The sequence below is a fragment of the Hippoglossus stenolepis genome, chromosome 7 (assembly GCF_022539355.2).
Source record: "Hippoglossus stenolepis isolate QCI-W04-F060 chromosome 7, HSTE1.2, whole genome shotgun sequence".
In the NCBI taxonomy this organism is placed as follows: domain Eukaryota; kingdom Metazoa; phylum Chordata; class Actinopteri; order Pleuronectiformes; family Pleuronectidae; genus Hippoglossus; species Hippoglossus stenolepis.
The window spans coordinates 8,459,651-8,476,103 of record NC_061489.1 but is presented as its reverse complement, the minus strand read 5'-3'; the positions used below and the strand labels follow the sequence as shown (position 1 = coordinate 8,476,103).

At 40.8% G+C, this 16,453-nt stretch overlaps 1 protein-coding gene across 6 annotated transcripts in view; it reads right to left on the bottom strand.

Moving 5' to 3' along the window:
• The window catches only part of si:ch211-26b3.4 (connector enhancer of kinase suppressor of ras 2), a 59,375-nt gene that overhangs the window by 28,712 nt on the left and 14,210 nt on the right, over positions 1-16,453 (bottom strand). For all 6 annotated transcript variants that reach the window (XM_035162331.2, XM_035162326.2, XM_035162329.2 and 3 more), the window contains exons 3-8: positions 8,899-9,101; positions 8,257-8,344; positions 7,025-7,066; positions 1,911-2,030; positions 600-659; positions 389-457 (exon numbers count right to left, since the gene is read on the bottom strand). In XM_035162331.2, the coding sequence (XP_035018222.1) occupies positions 389-457; positions 600-659; positions 1,911-2,030; positions 7,025-7,066; positions 8,257-8,344; positions 8,899-9,101 (582 nt within the window). The remainder of the gene's footprint in view (positions 1-388; positions 458-599; positions 660-1,910; positions 2,031-7,024; positions 7,067-8,256; positions 8,345-8,898; positions 9,102-16,453) is intronic.

Sequence of the window (16,453 nt, the reverse complement as noted above, 5' to 3'; positions counted from 1 at the left end):
TTTTCTTTGCGCGCCTCTGATGTGACGAGTTGAAGGCAGAAACACAACTTATTCAAGTCTGAAAGTGGAACATGAGTTCACATTTCAAACCAGACGCCTCCTTCAGGGGTTTTCTCTTTCGACAGTGGAAACAAATTCCAGAAAGAGTTCGCTGACAATCATGGTGGACGGAACAAAGGTCTTGTCACAATCGTTTCTATAATCTGCTCCCACAGCAAGGCCTAATTAGCCTACATACTGACACAGGCACAGGACAGGAAGCACCATGGTGGTGGTAGCAGTCAGACATCATGTACCTTGACAGTTCCTCAACATAGCACAGAATTGGAGAACATTTCCTGTGATTCTCCATGGCAACAGTGTTACGCCTGGAAGCTGTTTAACTCACCACTGTCTGGTGGTTGACTTGGATCACCTCATCCCCTGCGTGGATCTTCTTACACTGGTCGGCTGGAGACTGCAGAGGCAGAGATTTGAGGACAATGGCAGCACATTTAGGAGATGCTGACTCGTACGTTCATTGATATAGTGGAATTTGAGACCCTAAATTGTGGCTGTGTCAAGTGTCGAGCTTCCGACTGACTGAAACAAAAACTCACATTCTCTGTTGTTCCGGTGATGACGTGGAGTCCGTCATATGTCGATTTGATATACATCCCCTGTAACACAAGCAGAGGGATTCAGTATTATACAGAGTACAAATACAAATGCATGATATCTTTATTTTTGCATCTATGTGTGTATTTGTGACTCTTTCTGTGTGGGCCAGAGACTCTAGGTCAGAAAACTCAACAGTGGTAAGGCTTGATAAACTGAATGACAAATTTAAAGAAATACCAAGGTGAAGTGTTTTGAGCCACCTTAGCCTCCAGTGCCGCTTCAGTCCTCCTTGACTATGACTCTAATTCAGTTTCTGGAACTCAACTATATGATTTTACACCATATTCCCAAAAGATATATCAAACGTTTGGCATTTTTATGATGGTGGTGAAGTGGATTAGTCAAATACTAATATTAGTTGTAAAACTGAGCTGTATGATTATGAGTCTATTATATTATTATTATTATTATTATTATTATTATTATTATTATTATTATTATTATTATTATTATTATTATTATAGCCATCAAACCATTCAGTGACCCCTCATGTCTGTATTCACGTTTTTTTTAAATCACAGATTATTTACTATGTTTCCTTTCTTTTACCACCTGACTCAATAAAGACTGGATTTGGTTTGAGACTGAAAACCGAAAACATTCCGGTCACTAGTTCTGAGCTGGTAAAGTAAATAATTAACTAAGACAGCAAAAGGCCGGCAGTGCATATTCACACAACTTAAATATTTAATTATTAGTGCTGTGCATTGAGGAGACTTGGATGCAGGTATGTGAAAACACTATTAGCAGCTTGAAAAGGCAAATATTGTAACTCTGTGAGAAATTGTCCAATTAACTTTCAAGTGCTTATTGAGAAGACTTGTGACTTCCATTGTAATTCTCCCCAGGAGACTTGATATTACAAGACTTAAACATTTCCCTAGAACATGGATGAAAGCATTAGGTGATTGTTTCAGAGAGTGGACGGTGGAAGCTGAACACACAATATACAAACAACACATGATATATTAAAGCTGTTTTGATAGCAAAATGTGGCTAATTTACTCATTCAGATAGCACTGACCAATATTAGCATTAATTTGTCATTCTGTCAGTCACCATCAATAAGATAAAAAAAATTGCTAAAATCCTCATAGATCTGAGAGGTACAACAGAGCTGGGTGGTCATTATTTTTGGGTTCATCAATATAAATGACCCCCTTTGTAATATAATTGATTCTTAAAATAAAAATATGAATTAGTGCAGCTTTAATAACAACCTTGGTGTAAATGTTTGCGCGTGACCTTACCAGGCCTTCACTGGGCATGATGCTGGTGAGGTGGACCACCTCCAGATGGGCAGACTGAGAGACCAGAGAGTCAGATGACAGAGAGATGATGTGGTCACATATCCCTGCTAAGGTCTTACACTGGAAGTAAAGAGAGCAGAGGGGGAATGACAGGAAAAGAGAGAGAGAGAGAGAGAGAGAGAGAGAGAGAGAGAGAGAGAGAGAGAGACAAAAAGAAAAAGGCAGAAAGTTATTGAGATTGGTTTTGGTCCGCGGGGGATGCTGTGACCTAGCTGGAGGAGGTGAAACAGAAATCATTTCATCAGACAGTTCCACATCGCCACCTCCATCACGCCAGCACACAAACTGTTTCCTGTCACAGGCTGTCCATGGGCATGCCCACAAGACACCGTCACAGACTGAACAACACACCGCTGATACCAAACACAACCCGAGGTGCCCAGATGACATTTTCTAACAACTAAATTACAGAGCACAGATCTCATTTGTTGTTATCTGTATTTTTTCAATTGGAAGATAGAGGCAATTTTTTTCCATCACATCAACTAAATTAAATCAGACTGGATGGATTTTTCTGTGTTGTGATTTCTTTCTTTTTTTTTTACACTGCACTTACATTTCTAATACATATTACTGCATTCGAGTGCATCCAAGCACAAACGCCAAATGAAAAGCATGACTTCACCTTACCTTTGTTCTAAATAAACCATGGCTGTTTGTCTGCTTGGTCACGCATGCAAGTTAATTTATCATCAGCAACATCTCTGCCTTCTGATCTTGGCTGACTGACTGCAGTGGGTTTTACAGAGACCGTTACCTTGGTTATCCTGCCTCACTGCAACACTACTTAGTGCATACGTGCATGCAAACACACACTCGCTGGAATGTAACAGGCGTACATGGAAGAGTACATACAGTTTATTCTCTACATTCACACAAGCTGCATGACAGTGAGGAACCCTGCACATACTAATCTTCTCATCTCAATCCTAATGAGCAATTACCGGATTATAGTTATGAAATAACCAGAGGAGATCTTACTCACACACACACACACGCACACACACACACACACACACACACACACACACACACACACACACACACACACACACACACACACACACACACACACACAAAACCATGGCTTCAGGGGAAATTACATTGACTTACATCGATTTCCTGGAAACTTACTCTATAACCTTAACCATTGTTATACTTGCCTTATCCTGACTCCCACACTAACCAAAACCTAAGTCTAACCTTAACCTAACCCAAATATTCACCTTGAAATTTAATAATTTATATTATTAGGGACTTGCTTTTTTGTCTCCATAAAGATGACAAGTCACTATGATGTTAGTGTCAACAGATTTAGGACCCCATACACACACACACACACACACACACACACACACACACACACACACACACGCCCACCCTTTTCTGGGTCAGTTATTTGAATGTTCCGCTGCTTATTCTGTTTATTCAGTACTATTATGTCAAAGTGTACTCATTATGTAATGGGATACCCAGAACTGTGAATGTTATGCACAGACACCAAACAAAAACTTGAGCTTTCATTTGAAAAGAGAAGAAAAAAAATATTTAACAAAAAGCAATATATTTTTAATCTGGCCAATACAGTTGTAAGTAGCATGTGAAGTGCCCAGCTGGAAACTACAGCGAGCGACAATGTTGTGGCTCTGCTTGTGTCCCGCTTTGATCATCAGACTAATAGTCTTGACCTGGGACTAAATTGAGGCCGAGAGACAAAAAGGCCCAGAGAGTCTCAACTCAGCTCCTCCAGCTGTGACACACCCAGCCTTGATCAGGCAGCCTGCTGGAGAATCAGAGCGCAGATTATAGGGAAGTTAACTTATGTGGCTGGCTGGCGTGAGATTTGAAAGCAGTGAAACAGAAAGCCAGACATAGTACAATGCCAAATGGATTAAGCTCTGGGTGCACACAACCCCCTCCATCCCCCACATCCACCACCTCTCTCATTCTCATTCTCCCTCACGCTTTCTTCCCCATGGACTGACACCTTCTCTCGGTTGCACACGCATTCAAATGCTAACACACACTCTAAGCACAATTGCGTAATTATTTGTCTCCGCATGCATGAGTGTATACACACCGTGGCAAAAATATACCTGAACTGAGACACAGAGGAGGATGGACAGAGGTGGAGGGAGAAGGGGAGTGGAGGAGGGAACTCGAAAAGCAGGGAGGTGGGAGGGAGAGTCCGGGAGGAAAGGGGGGAGAACACAAGGGAAAGGGAAACACACAACTAGGACAGTCTTATGTAATTCTCCTCATCCTTATGCATGCATGCACATAAAAACACACACACTCACATACACTTCACGCTCCATCAGACACACAGACTCACACATGCTCATATCTTATCGGTCTTCTTCATCATCTCTCTACTGTCTCTCTCTCTCTCTCTCTCTGTCTTTCTCTCACACACACACACACACACACAGTTGTCCCTGTCCATCTGATTGCTGCAGGCCGTAGTCTAGAGGAGTGCAGAGTAGCAGTGGGTTTTGCATTATTGAGCAGAAGCTGACGAACGTACAACTACCACTACAGTACAGCAGAGCATTAAACGGTCTCTGAACCCCATGCTGGATGTACAATGGGGGCACAGTGGCTGAGAGACTCTCACATAAAAGTCTGTATGGATCACAAACCATAAATACATAACTGAATAATATATAATTGGACATTTAGGGAAATATAATGACATTATTCATCTTTATGCCAAGACATAGAGGTGGATGTACTCTTACAGCTGTACTTTAAATATGAACCTATAGCCAGGAGATGGTTAGCTTAGCGTAGCAAATGGAAATGTCTATATACATACTTGTGGTCGTGTGATGCAACTTCAAATAGTTCTTTCTAATGTTGGCACTTTCTTCTTCTTCTTTTTCGGGTTATTGGCGGGTGGCAACCAACGTCAAGGCACATTACCGCCATCTACTGGATCTGCCTCTTCTTCCTCTTGTGTCATCATTAAGATGACACATGGGACTTATCAGACATTTAAAAAACTACAGTTCTTATGTAAACGTTATAAAACAATACTCTGTGTTCTGCATTTATTTTATCACCATGTGTGTCCCGTGAGTGGCTGTGTCACTTCCCCTCCACTTTATTAATTTCTAAAATGCATAGTAAACAACGATCACAAAGGAAGCAGCATCTAAAAGCAAACACCTCTTCTTCCCTCTCTCCCTCTCTCCCTTTCTCCCTTCACGCTGTCTCCCTATTTCACACATAAACCTCCCACACATAACAGACTTAGTCATGTGTAGCCTTTAGTCTGGCACCCAGGGTGTGTGTGTTTGTGTGTGTGTGTGTGTGTGTGTGTGTGTGTGTGTGTGTGTGTGTGTGTGTGTGTGTGTGTGTGTGTGTGTGTGTGTGTGTGTGCGTGTGCGTGTGCATGCAGGCACATGCAAGTGCCGCTGTGCATGTGTGGTCCAGGTATTTCTTATGATGTGGAGACCTAAATCTCTTTGAGTTTACATTTAAGTGGACAAAAGGAAAGTCTCTAATAATAATGATGTAACTACATTTTTAAGTGAGGACATGTTTAAGGTTAGATCAAAGTGAGGCTAAATCTAGGGTAAGATTAAACTTGGAGGTAAATATTTAGGGTTAGATGAAAATTGATGTAAATATAGGGTTAGATTAAAATTAGGCTAAACCTAGGATTAGATAAAGGTTGGGTGTACCTAGGGTTAGCTTAAAGTTAGGGTAAATCTGGCGTTAGATTAAAGGTAGGGTAAATATAGGGTTTGATTAAAATTGGGGTATATCTAGGGTTAAATTAAGGCTGGGGTAAATTAAGGGTTGGATTAGTTTAAGGTAAGGGTAAGTAGTTATTATGATTTAGGTTAAAGTACATCTCCAGGAAACATGTATAATTTTGTGCACAGGTACACAGATGGATAAACAAGAAACTGTGTGTGTGTGTGTGTGTGTGTGTGTGTGTGTGTGTGTGTGTGTGTGTGTGTGTGTGTGTGTGTGTGTGTGTGTGTGTGTGTGAGTGTGTGTGTGTGTGTTTGTGTTTGTGTGTTTGTCTGAGTGCATGTGTGCCATCTAAATATTTGAAGTAGCCCAATGTCACTGTCCTGTGTCATTAGCAGGCCTTTAACAACAGAAGTAATGACCGCAACCAAATCACTGAAGGGGGGGGGGATAATCCCGACAGGGGCTGCATCACAATTTGCAGAGACCAACCTCTCAAATACAGTCTTGTGATTAGTTTTGTTGATAGAAATATGTCATAGATATGTAAACACCTCAACATTAGTATGTTCCTTGGCATAAAATGCTAAAATATTTGACTGTGAACTCCCCCTGCCACCGTGTTATTTGGTTTTCTCCACCTGACCTTGAATGACAGCAGGAAGTGTCCCAATCCAACTGTCAGCCCAGATCAAACACTAGCTGCTCACTCGCTTTCACACAAGGACACAGACAGTTTTCTGTCACACATGCGCGCCCGCCCCACACACACACACACACACACACACACACACACACACACACACACACACACACACACACACACACACAATAAAATGGAGCTTGCAAAAGGCCTCAGGCTGGACATTCACAATCCTGTGCCACAAATTCCTATAAAAATCACAGTACTCTAACATGCACATACACACACACACCCATGCAGAAAACACAAACATACACAGGCAGCCACACAAATCGTTCAGCTGTCTATTTCTGCTGTTTGTTTTTGAACACATGCCATTTTGTTTCACAAGCAAAATCATTGCAACTGCTAACAGAGCAAAATGGCAAAACCAGTATGTCACCCAGAAGTGATAACATTTCACTGAAGTAATGGCTCTACATTTGGTTTGCTTTCTGGCTACGACGAGAAGATTGAAATCATCCTCTCGCTAGTTAGCTTAGCTAATGTCGAACCTCAGACCTTTGATTCTGTGCAGTGGAACTGTGAAATCTAGGAAATTAAACTATGCATACACTGGGCTGTTTTATTTTGTCCGACATAAACCAATATTCAATAAGTATTGATGTTTCGAAAAAGAGTTTGATATTTGAAAACAGAAACTTACCACGTGGAGAATCTTATTCTCTGTCTCGTACACTGTGCAATCCTGCAAAATGAAAGAAGAAGAAATATAAGAAGGAGAACGCATCAATGTGGACATCCGCACAGAGGCTCAAATATCTCCTTCCTCCAAATATACTGTAACAGTGCAGAAAGAAGGGAATAAGAGAAATCAGAGATGGATGACTTCTTCTCCACTGGAGAACATCGGCAGTCAGCTGTTTTATTTCTAACTCTCCACATTATGTCTGGTACTTTATAATCCAGGCAGGCTAATACATTGGATTCACCATTTCTTGGAGTGACTCTTCTGTGTGGAGATTCATAAGCCTCCTTGGGATTCAGAAATGACATTATTTGAACATGACAGATTGTTATTTAACGATAGCTGATAGTTAATCTATTCCTGGGAAAGCAGCCCGCTGAATCTGCCAGATGTGCATGGTAGCAGTTAATTTGTCTGTTTGATGCATTAGTGCGGGCAGCGCTGCCACCTTTGTCTGTCTCGCTGCACCCTGGCAGCCTCAAGTTCATTTGGCCCATTGTGGCCCTACGGTGGCCCCTTTCTCTTCGCTCTCCTATGGCCCTTGTAAGAGGGGATGGGTGTTATCTGCTCAGCTCCAGGATTCACTCTGGGCACACACACAAACACACTCACAACACACACTCTAAGCAGGCTCTTACAGGGAGGACATGGATGAGGTCCAGGACAGCAGGCATAGTTTCTGTCCAAACAATGAGATTTCTACAGTATTAGCGTGTGTGTGCACCTCCAGTTTTGTTTTTTTAGCAACTGTGTGTGTCACTGTAGCGAATTAACATGAGGGAGTGTGCTAGAGAGAGAGAGGGTAGAAGGAGGACAGGAAATGAAGTGATAAGAGACCCCTCGTTCATTCTCCATCAGAGCCCCTAAGTTAAGCGGCGGACGAGAGTCAGTGAGTCAATGAGTACACTGCCTGAGGCTGTTACTGAGAGCCACTCGTCCCCTCGGCCATGCTGCAAACAGCCTGTGGCAGTGGACATATGCTCCACTCATAGTCAAATCTATAGAAATGAGCGGCACACCAGAGCAAGCTGCAGCCGTATTGACGTTTCCACTCCAAACCTACTTTAGTTTTGTCCTGTCACATCAAACCCTGACCTTTATTAGATGGGTGTAATGAATATGGGCACGATGGAGTGTAAGATGCATGCATCACGTGTGTTTGATGCTGTACTGTATGTGTGTGTAAGCACCTGTTGTACAATTGTAGTTAATTCTAGGCAGAGCTGCACGATGTTGTTCTTCAGTAATGAATACTCTGTCACACTGGCGAATGGAGACCTGAAACAGACAAAAAAAAGAGTTTATAATCTGACAGATGCCTCTGTCTGCTTATCATCTTATTCTAAATTTGGTTACTGTTTGTCATCAAAGGCTCCTCAGAATGGGAAATCACACTTGTTTTCTTTATCCACGTAGGACGAGGATGTTGGACACACAATATAGGAACGGTGACGATACAAACTTTTCTCATGTTGTGTATATATCCTGTTGTGTTATTGTATTGTTATGTGACAGGGGGATTTTATGGTTTCCTGTTATTGTGTCCACTCTCTGTTATCGCATCACTGTATAGTGCATAACAGGAAACAGTTAACCCCACTTTGCAACAGTTGAGTTCCCAATTGTTCTGTCCAAGTCTTTGTGCTTTTTTTCTGTTTTATACTAGGTGCACAAAGACAAAGACCAGGTCAAGTTGAAAAAAAGAACTGTTGTAGTTGTACAGTAGCATAGAGTTTACATATTTACATTTTTGTTATCGTCCATATTGGATGATGGTTAGTCATTCATTAAAAGTCCAGATATATGTTTAGTACTGATGTGTGACTCCATACCTGTCAAGCCAGGCTAGAAGGTTCTTGGCTGCTCCAATCAGATCCACCACTGAGGTTAGGAAATCATTGGGTAGCCTTCGGGAAGCTCGTCCATCATAGTGTCCGCCCCTCCGCCGGCCCAGGATGAAGTTCTGAAGGTTCTTCGCCGAAGCGTTCAGCTTGTGGGACAACGTCCGGAGGTTCTCTGTCTCCAGGCCGTAGTTCTGGAAGACAAACAAAGAAGGATTCATATTAGAAGCAGAATTACAGTTATTAGGTACAGATTCGTCTGATGTTCTTCCACATCAGTGGTTCGAAGTTACTTGTGATATATTGGAAAGATTTAAGATTAAAGAAATAGTAAAAATGTTTAAAATTATTTTATAACGTACAGACGTTATTGTACACATCTTATTAAAGCTCGAAACAGGCGAAATGGAGCAGCACCACTGAAAATTGTGGGGGGCTGTGCTTCAGCAAAACTATCATAGGACACTAGGAAGAATTCAACAATGGCAGAACTTTTTGTGGAGAGACTTCAAATTGGTAAGAATCCACCGGCATCTATATGTTGTTACTTCGTCCAGGCACAGGGACAAACAGTTACTGCAGAAAAGCTGAGAGGAGGGTGGACTGACATTAAATGTGAGCTGGAGGTTGGCAAAGGAATTATGGAGGACCACGCCGATATAAAGGACGCATGGAAGTATGTGGGCAATGGTTATGTGTCTTTTCTTCTTTAAATGCATCATAAATTAGTTTTAAACAGGTGTAAAATGATGCTAATACCAAGCAGCACCATATACCTCCCCTGTAAAACCCAGAGAAAAGTAAAAATTTCTGTAGGATATATCCAGCACAACACAATGTGTTAATAAATGAGCTCTTAAAGGTGCTGGTAGAGATTGTTTTTAACTATGATTGAACTAACTCTGGCTATCACCCTCTACTTCCAGTTTTTGTGCTGAGCCTAATCCTACTGACTCCTTAGCTCCAAACTTTATGCACAGACATGAGAGGGGTGTTGATCTTCTATATAATTAGAGACAAATGTGTCCAAGCTATTGAATATTGAAACATTGATCAGTTTCCAACTGTTAATGTTTCTTATTAAAAAATATTTTCGGTATTGACGAAGATCGGACAAATAATGTGAGACCATGTCAATATATATTTTAGAAGGTAAACATTGTAAAAAAAGATTTTTCTCAAATCATTTTGAATACTGATCTTACAGCCTTTCTGGAATTGCATCATAGTAACTGAATCAGTGGAATGAACTGAAACTAAAATTACTATCTCTGCATAACCACAAGCATTTTCATAAAACAGCCACTCTTTGCACGCACATGCACGCACACAAAACACACACACACACACACACACACACAGACCCACTGAGCCACATTGCACTCAGTGTCCCACAGCACCTCCAGTCATGTCCTCCCTGACAGAGTCTGATTCCTGCTGACACAAAGGCTACACACACACACACACACACACACACACACACACACACACACAGATATCCTTGTATAGTCAGATGCACAGGCGGAGCTAGACGTATCTATTCCCCCTCTGCCTCTAGATCTATTCTACACAGTCACGACCACAGTGACTACAAAGGAGAGAGGGTTTCACAGTGGTGGCAGCAGAGAGCGCGCGAGAGAGAGAGGGGGGAGGAAGGAGAGAGAAATGAGGGAATTGTGGAACTAAAGAGGCAGAAGACAAGAGGGAGAGAGCGGAGGAGATGGCACCCAGCTATGCATCTCACTGAAACTGGGTCATGCATACACTGTGTTCTGTTTAATCTTCAGTATTCTGTGTGAACATAGATGTACACATGAACTTGGAGCACACATGTTTTCACAGCTGTAATTAGGCGGTCCTATGATTCGATCTAGAGCTGCATGCGGCTCCTTCCAGGGGACGCAGTGCTGAGATGAAGCGGGGGAATAATGCCCTGTGTCGACTGTGTGTGTGTGTGTGTAGAGAGAAAGAGAGGGAGAAATACGGAGAAATAATTTGAGCAGCGCGTGCATATGTGCGCTTTTGTGTGTGCCAAATCAATACAGTAAGAGGGCAATGCCATTAGAGCAACAACCCCCCCCCGAACTCCATCTTCATGTCGATGTGGTTGCCATAGCAGCCATGTGTGGAGTGGTCCCTTCTCTGTGCTAATATTTCTACTATTGTCAACAGAATTACACTCAAAGATTGTTTTTGAACCATACTTTAGTTTCAAAATTAAAATATGAATCAGTATATTTCCACAGTAAATTCACATTCACTGTTGTTGAACATAAGCTTACGGAGGCAACTAAAGGGAGTATATATTACCTCCATCAATCAAGAGAATATTGATTGTATGTGCGTCACTTTCATCTTGAAGGATCTGGGTTCAATGGCAAAGTCAGTCAGTTGAGAGGATATTCAATTATTATCACAGGTTTTTCTTATTTACCCAAACTAAATTATACAACTAATATTTTTCTACAATTGAACACTAGATTAATAATGAAACAAGTTCCCCTTGATTTCAGGAAAAATCTTAAATCTATTAGAGGATGCTGCTTAAAAACTGAACAAATGATGAAGCTGATCAAGCTGTGACGCGCCTATAAAGACCATTTTTCTATGAATGTTTTAAACAAAGGGTTGTAATTGATGAAGTGTTTCCCTTGAGAAATCAACAGATAGGAAGACCATGAAAGCACTGTCATGAAAGAAAACAGGGGAGAGAAAGAAAGACTAAAATTACATACAGTATAAATATATGTGCCCACACCAGCAGATCAAACAAGAGTCTTCAGGCAAAGGAAATACATTGAGTGACGTGGAGACAATAACGGGAAAATATTCATCTTTCGTCTCAGCTTTCATCTGAGGAGTCCTGTCTAATGAGCTCAGATGTTCAAATGAGGATGAAAAGGACAATATATATAAATTATGGCCAACAGGATTTTAATTTGGAGTCACACAGGGTAGCATTGAAAAGGAACAAACACAGAGAGCTGAGTCATGTGTGAAAGACTTAGAGGAGGACAGGAAGGCATGAGTCACAAGAGGAATTGGGTCTTACAACATAATAAATCTACCTAATTATTATTAATGATCATGCCAAGATATGTTAAGGGCTCTGAGAAAATGTTAAGACTGAAGTTGTTTGCAAGACGTTTTGGTGTAGAGTCAGAATATCTTACAGGTGCTCTTTAAAATCCAAACATATGAATCAAATATATTAAAAACTGTAAATTCATATGACTGTTTTTGTCTGTGATTTGGCCGTGACAGACTGTTAACCTTCATCTCAACTCTGTCCAGTTTCATGAGAGAATGATGCTGTTCCTCATTTCTTCTTCTGGCGCGGAAGAAGAAAAGAAAGGTTTAGAAATTGGAGATGGAGAGTTTTATTAGACTCAACTAAAACTAAACCTCATCAGCCGACATAGAGGGTACTGGAAAAAAAATTATATTGTGTGATTGTTTACAAAGCAAGATAAATACAACCTTCTGGATAGGAAAAGATCTCTAAAGTCAATAAATACATTGTCTTACTTTAACAACATTTAAAAATAAAATACACAAAGTAATTGATCAGGTTTGCTCATGATTTTGTAATGTTTTGATAGAAGAAAAGAAATTTGCTGATCTCTTCTCAAACCCCTTGGGCAAGAGCTTGTGCGGTGTGTGTGTGTGTGTGAATGCACACGCGGCTCCTGTCTAGGAGGATAAAAGACATTTAGGCTAAGAACACATTGTAAATTAAGCCGTTTTGAGTCGAATTTGAACGTTACAGCTCACGGACACTTGGATGACACCACAGGAGCAGTATGGAGGCATTTTATTTATTTTTTTCTGTCGTTTTTTTAAGTTTGAAGAAGTGGTCGCCATTTACTTGCAACGCTGTCTACCCCTGAAACTTCATAAGTGTTTTGTGGACTAAAATACTTCACCCAGTCCTCCGTCGGCATAGTGGTGAGTAGATTGAAATTTCGTTTTTTGTGAACTATCCCTTGAAAATATTATGAAATCTATGCTATTCATTGGTTTCTTTCAATTCAGATATTAGGACGAGCAGTCACTTTATTATTTTATGTTTCGCTCATTTCTCAGAATCTTGCAGAAAATTCCCTGCATACTTAGAAACCTACTTAGCATAGATGCTCAGGGCAAAAACTTAATTGCATAGACATAAAAGAGGGGACTTCCACATTTACAGTAAAGCCCAGTCAGCGCTTGACAGTTGCATTGATCCAAGGCTATGGAAGTGCCACTGTTTTTACTGCAGGACGACCAGCGTCAAAATGGTTGAGCCAAGTGATCAGGGTTTTGCTTTGCTTATGATGTTGCTGACGACAGTGAATCTTCCTTCATAATCTAAATATTCTGAGTCTGCTGGTTGGACAGAGATATGTCCAGTTCAGATCTATTTAAACAATGATTTTATGTTATGACAACTTGATGATATCTGGGAAAATGGCAATATTATTACAGAGATACCAATCGGCCAAGAAATCAGCAGTGGCACAATCAGAAAAGTTGCACTTCAGCCAACTGCAGGTGAGCATAACAAGAATTTTTGTACTAATCTCTTTTTGCACTGGAAAACTGTATGTGTGAACTATGTATGGTGGCACTAATGGAAAACACGGATGCAAAAACGACACAACTGGAAAAGCCATAACTTAACTAAAAGCCACAACACAACTGCAAAAGCCGCACAACTGAAACCTAAACAATTGATGTTGACACATTTTAAGCGGAGACTGGCTTGTCCAGGTTTTCACAAACGACGGCTTACTTGACTGCATTAAGTCAATGTTAAGTCCTTGCAAAACTATGTTCCTCACCAACAATATATCCTCGCTCACTTCCATTGCGATTCTGTTTCCGTTATGTGGGTTTTGTTGTGTTGTTGTCAGTTTGCATTCATGTTGCAGCTTTTGCATTAAATTTTGTCCGTTAATGCAGTTGTGTGAGACGTCTCGGCTACCGGATGGGTTTAAATTGAACAGTGAATTTGATTGGGGTATTGTAACAAGCAATATTTGGGGAATATTTTTACAGCCCATCTTCAAGTTCTTTTGTGATAGGATCACACCAGCCACAAGGCCATCTAACATTCTGACCCATGAGTACTTGGGGGTCATTACTATATTATCACCTCAGAATTCACTACTCATGGGTCGGACCTCATCCATTTGTAAACTCTGCCTTTATTTTGATTTTCCCTGTAAAGTTTTGTGACTGCATTACGACAAAGTCCTTGGCAGATATACAAACATCTGCCAAAGCACTCAAAACCGTCTCTATGGTAGTTACCGCTAGAGAAGGTGTCTCCAGGACATGGACACACACACACACACACACACACACACACACACGCACACAGTGTGAAAACAATACCAGCCACAGCTGTCACGGCTGGTGATAAATTTGGCTAACCTGGGGCTTTGTTTAAAACCAATCTGATTGTTTGACTGCTCATGTTTCTCCCCCAGATGTCAGTGTGTCCCCTGATCTCTGTAATTAACATACAGTGTTATCAAATCTGATAGGAATTAAAGCTGAAACTCCGAAAAGTCAGACCTGAGTTGTAATAAACTGGTATTATCCCTTAAACCTACTCACAGCGGTAGCTTTGGTGATTCATCTTGTCTACCTGGCACCACTAAGTGTGTGTGTGTGTGTGGTGTGTGTGTGTGTGTGTGTGTGTGTGTGTGTGTGTGTGTGTGTGTGTCTGTGTGTGTGTGCCAGTTCCAGGACATATGGTGATTGTTGCTCTGGGACACTCATTCCCATGCTGGAACATTTGAATGAGAAGAGGTGCTGATTAGCGCACACACAAGCATGCATACACATACACGTACACACACACACACACACATGCACATACACGGACACACATTCAAACCCCAACTAATCCAGCCATGTGTGCCTGGGAGATAAGGTGCATCCTGCATACTCTTCCTACAGACCCTCTCTCTCTCTCTCTCTCTCTCTCTCTCTCTCTCTCTCTCTCTCTCTCTCTCTCTCTCTCTCTCAGTCCCGCTTGATCTCACCCGCTTTCTCTCTCTGGGAGAGTAGCACCTAATTCTCCCTAATTCCCTAATCCTGAGCAGGGCCACTGCACATACAGTCAGCAGTGACCGAGGCAGTGCACACAACGCGAGGCCCAAATGATAGAGGATGTTTCTCGCCATCTTTTAAGCCAATATCAATAACTGGTTGAGGAAAATAAACAACAAACAATAAATAAATCTTTCTGCCTAGAAGAGAATTTCCTCAGAGGTTGTATGACACAACATATTCTTAGAAAGTTTAATAAAATTTGGTTAATGTAATTCACACCGGCACAGCATAAATTATAGCCTATTTTTAAATCACTAATCTGATAATTCATGTAACAGACTTATGGCTAAACAGTTTCGGCACCAATACCACTAAATATTTTCCACAGAAAACTTGTTCTATTTAACAAGAGAAGTCAGCATGTTCTCAGATGTCAAATATTGTGCAAAGACAAGCAGCAGCGCTAACTTACAAACTACATTTGGCAAGATCTAGATTTTTCAAATTAGCCACAACTAGCAGGAAACATGCAGGCAACATTCAATGCACTCTTATATTTTCTCTGTTTTATACTATTTACTGTTCAGGACATTAAATTTACACGGTTTATTCAAAAGATGTATTTGTAATATTGAGTCGTATTTAATATCTGCAAACCAGATTATATCTGAGAAAGGAGGGTTAAAAATAAGTGGATGGTGCAGCTAATTAGACTCCTCCATTTCAGAGAGCAAGTACTTTTGGTTATTAAAGCAAATCCATGTGTCAAAAAATATCAGAGTTTAAATAAATGACCAAATCCACTTTTTGCATCAATTATACTAGAATTAATTGCTTGCATGGACAATTTTCCACCAACCTCCTGTACTGTAAAGTTTTTGATATGGAATCATCTCCACTCAAATCACAAAAGCACTGAGGTTTAGTACTTGGTCACATTGGATACGATACATGTTGGAGTATTATGAGTTTACAATGATTTTTGGAAATAGTGCTACAATGCTGTGTTTTCTTTGCATTAGCGGCAGGAGAGTTTTAGCCCCTAAATCTATGTAAGGCTGTGAAAATGTATCAGATACATCAAAAATGTTTAAATCAATAAACAATTATTTTTGTTTAATTGTAAAAATTGAGTGCAAAAAGAACTAAACCTTTTCTTTAACTTCCAATTGGAGAAAAGCTTTTGATTTTGAAAAATAAATTAAAACGTACAGCCTTTTTTCAGGTAGGCTATCGCGAGCTAAAACAGCACAAGCTAACTGTTTGCAGCTGTAGCTCCAGCTTAAACATTTTAGCCAGCTAGGTAATGCAAACTATGTTAGCAAGCTAATGCTAACTAAAGCATTATCCATCGAAGCCATCAGTTAGCCCATATTCTCGACTTGTTGGGAAAAACTCTTGACTACATTTTGTCAGTTTTGGGCTTCCTTAGGTGTAGCTCATGGCCGTCATACAGCACTTTGCCCTCATCACAGATTGAGGGACATGATGTGAGTCAGTA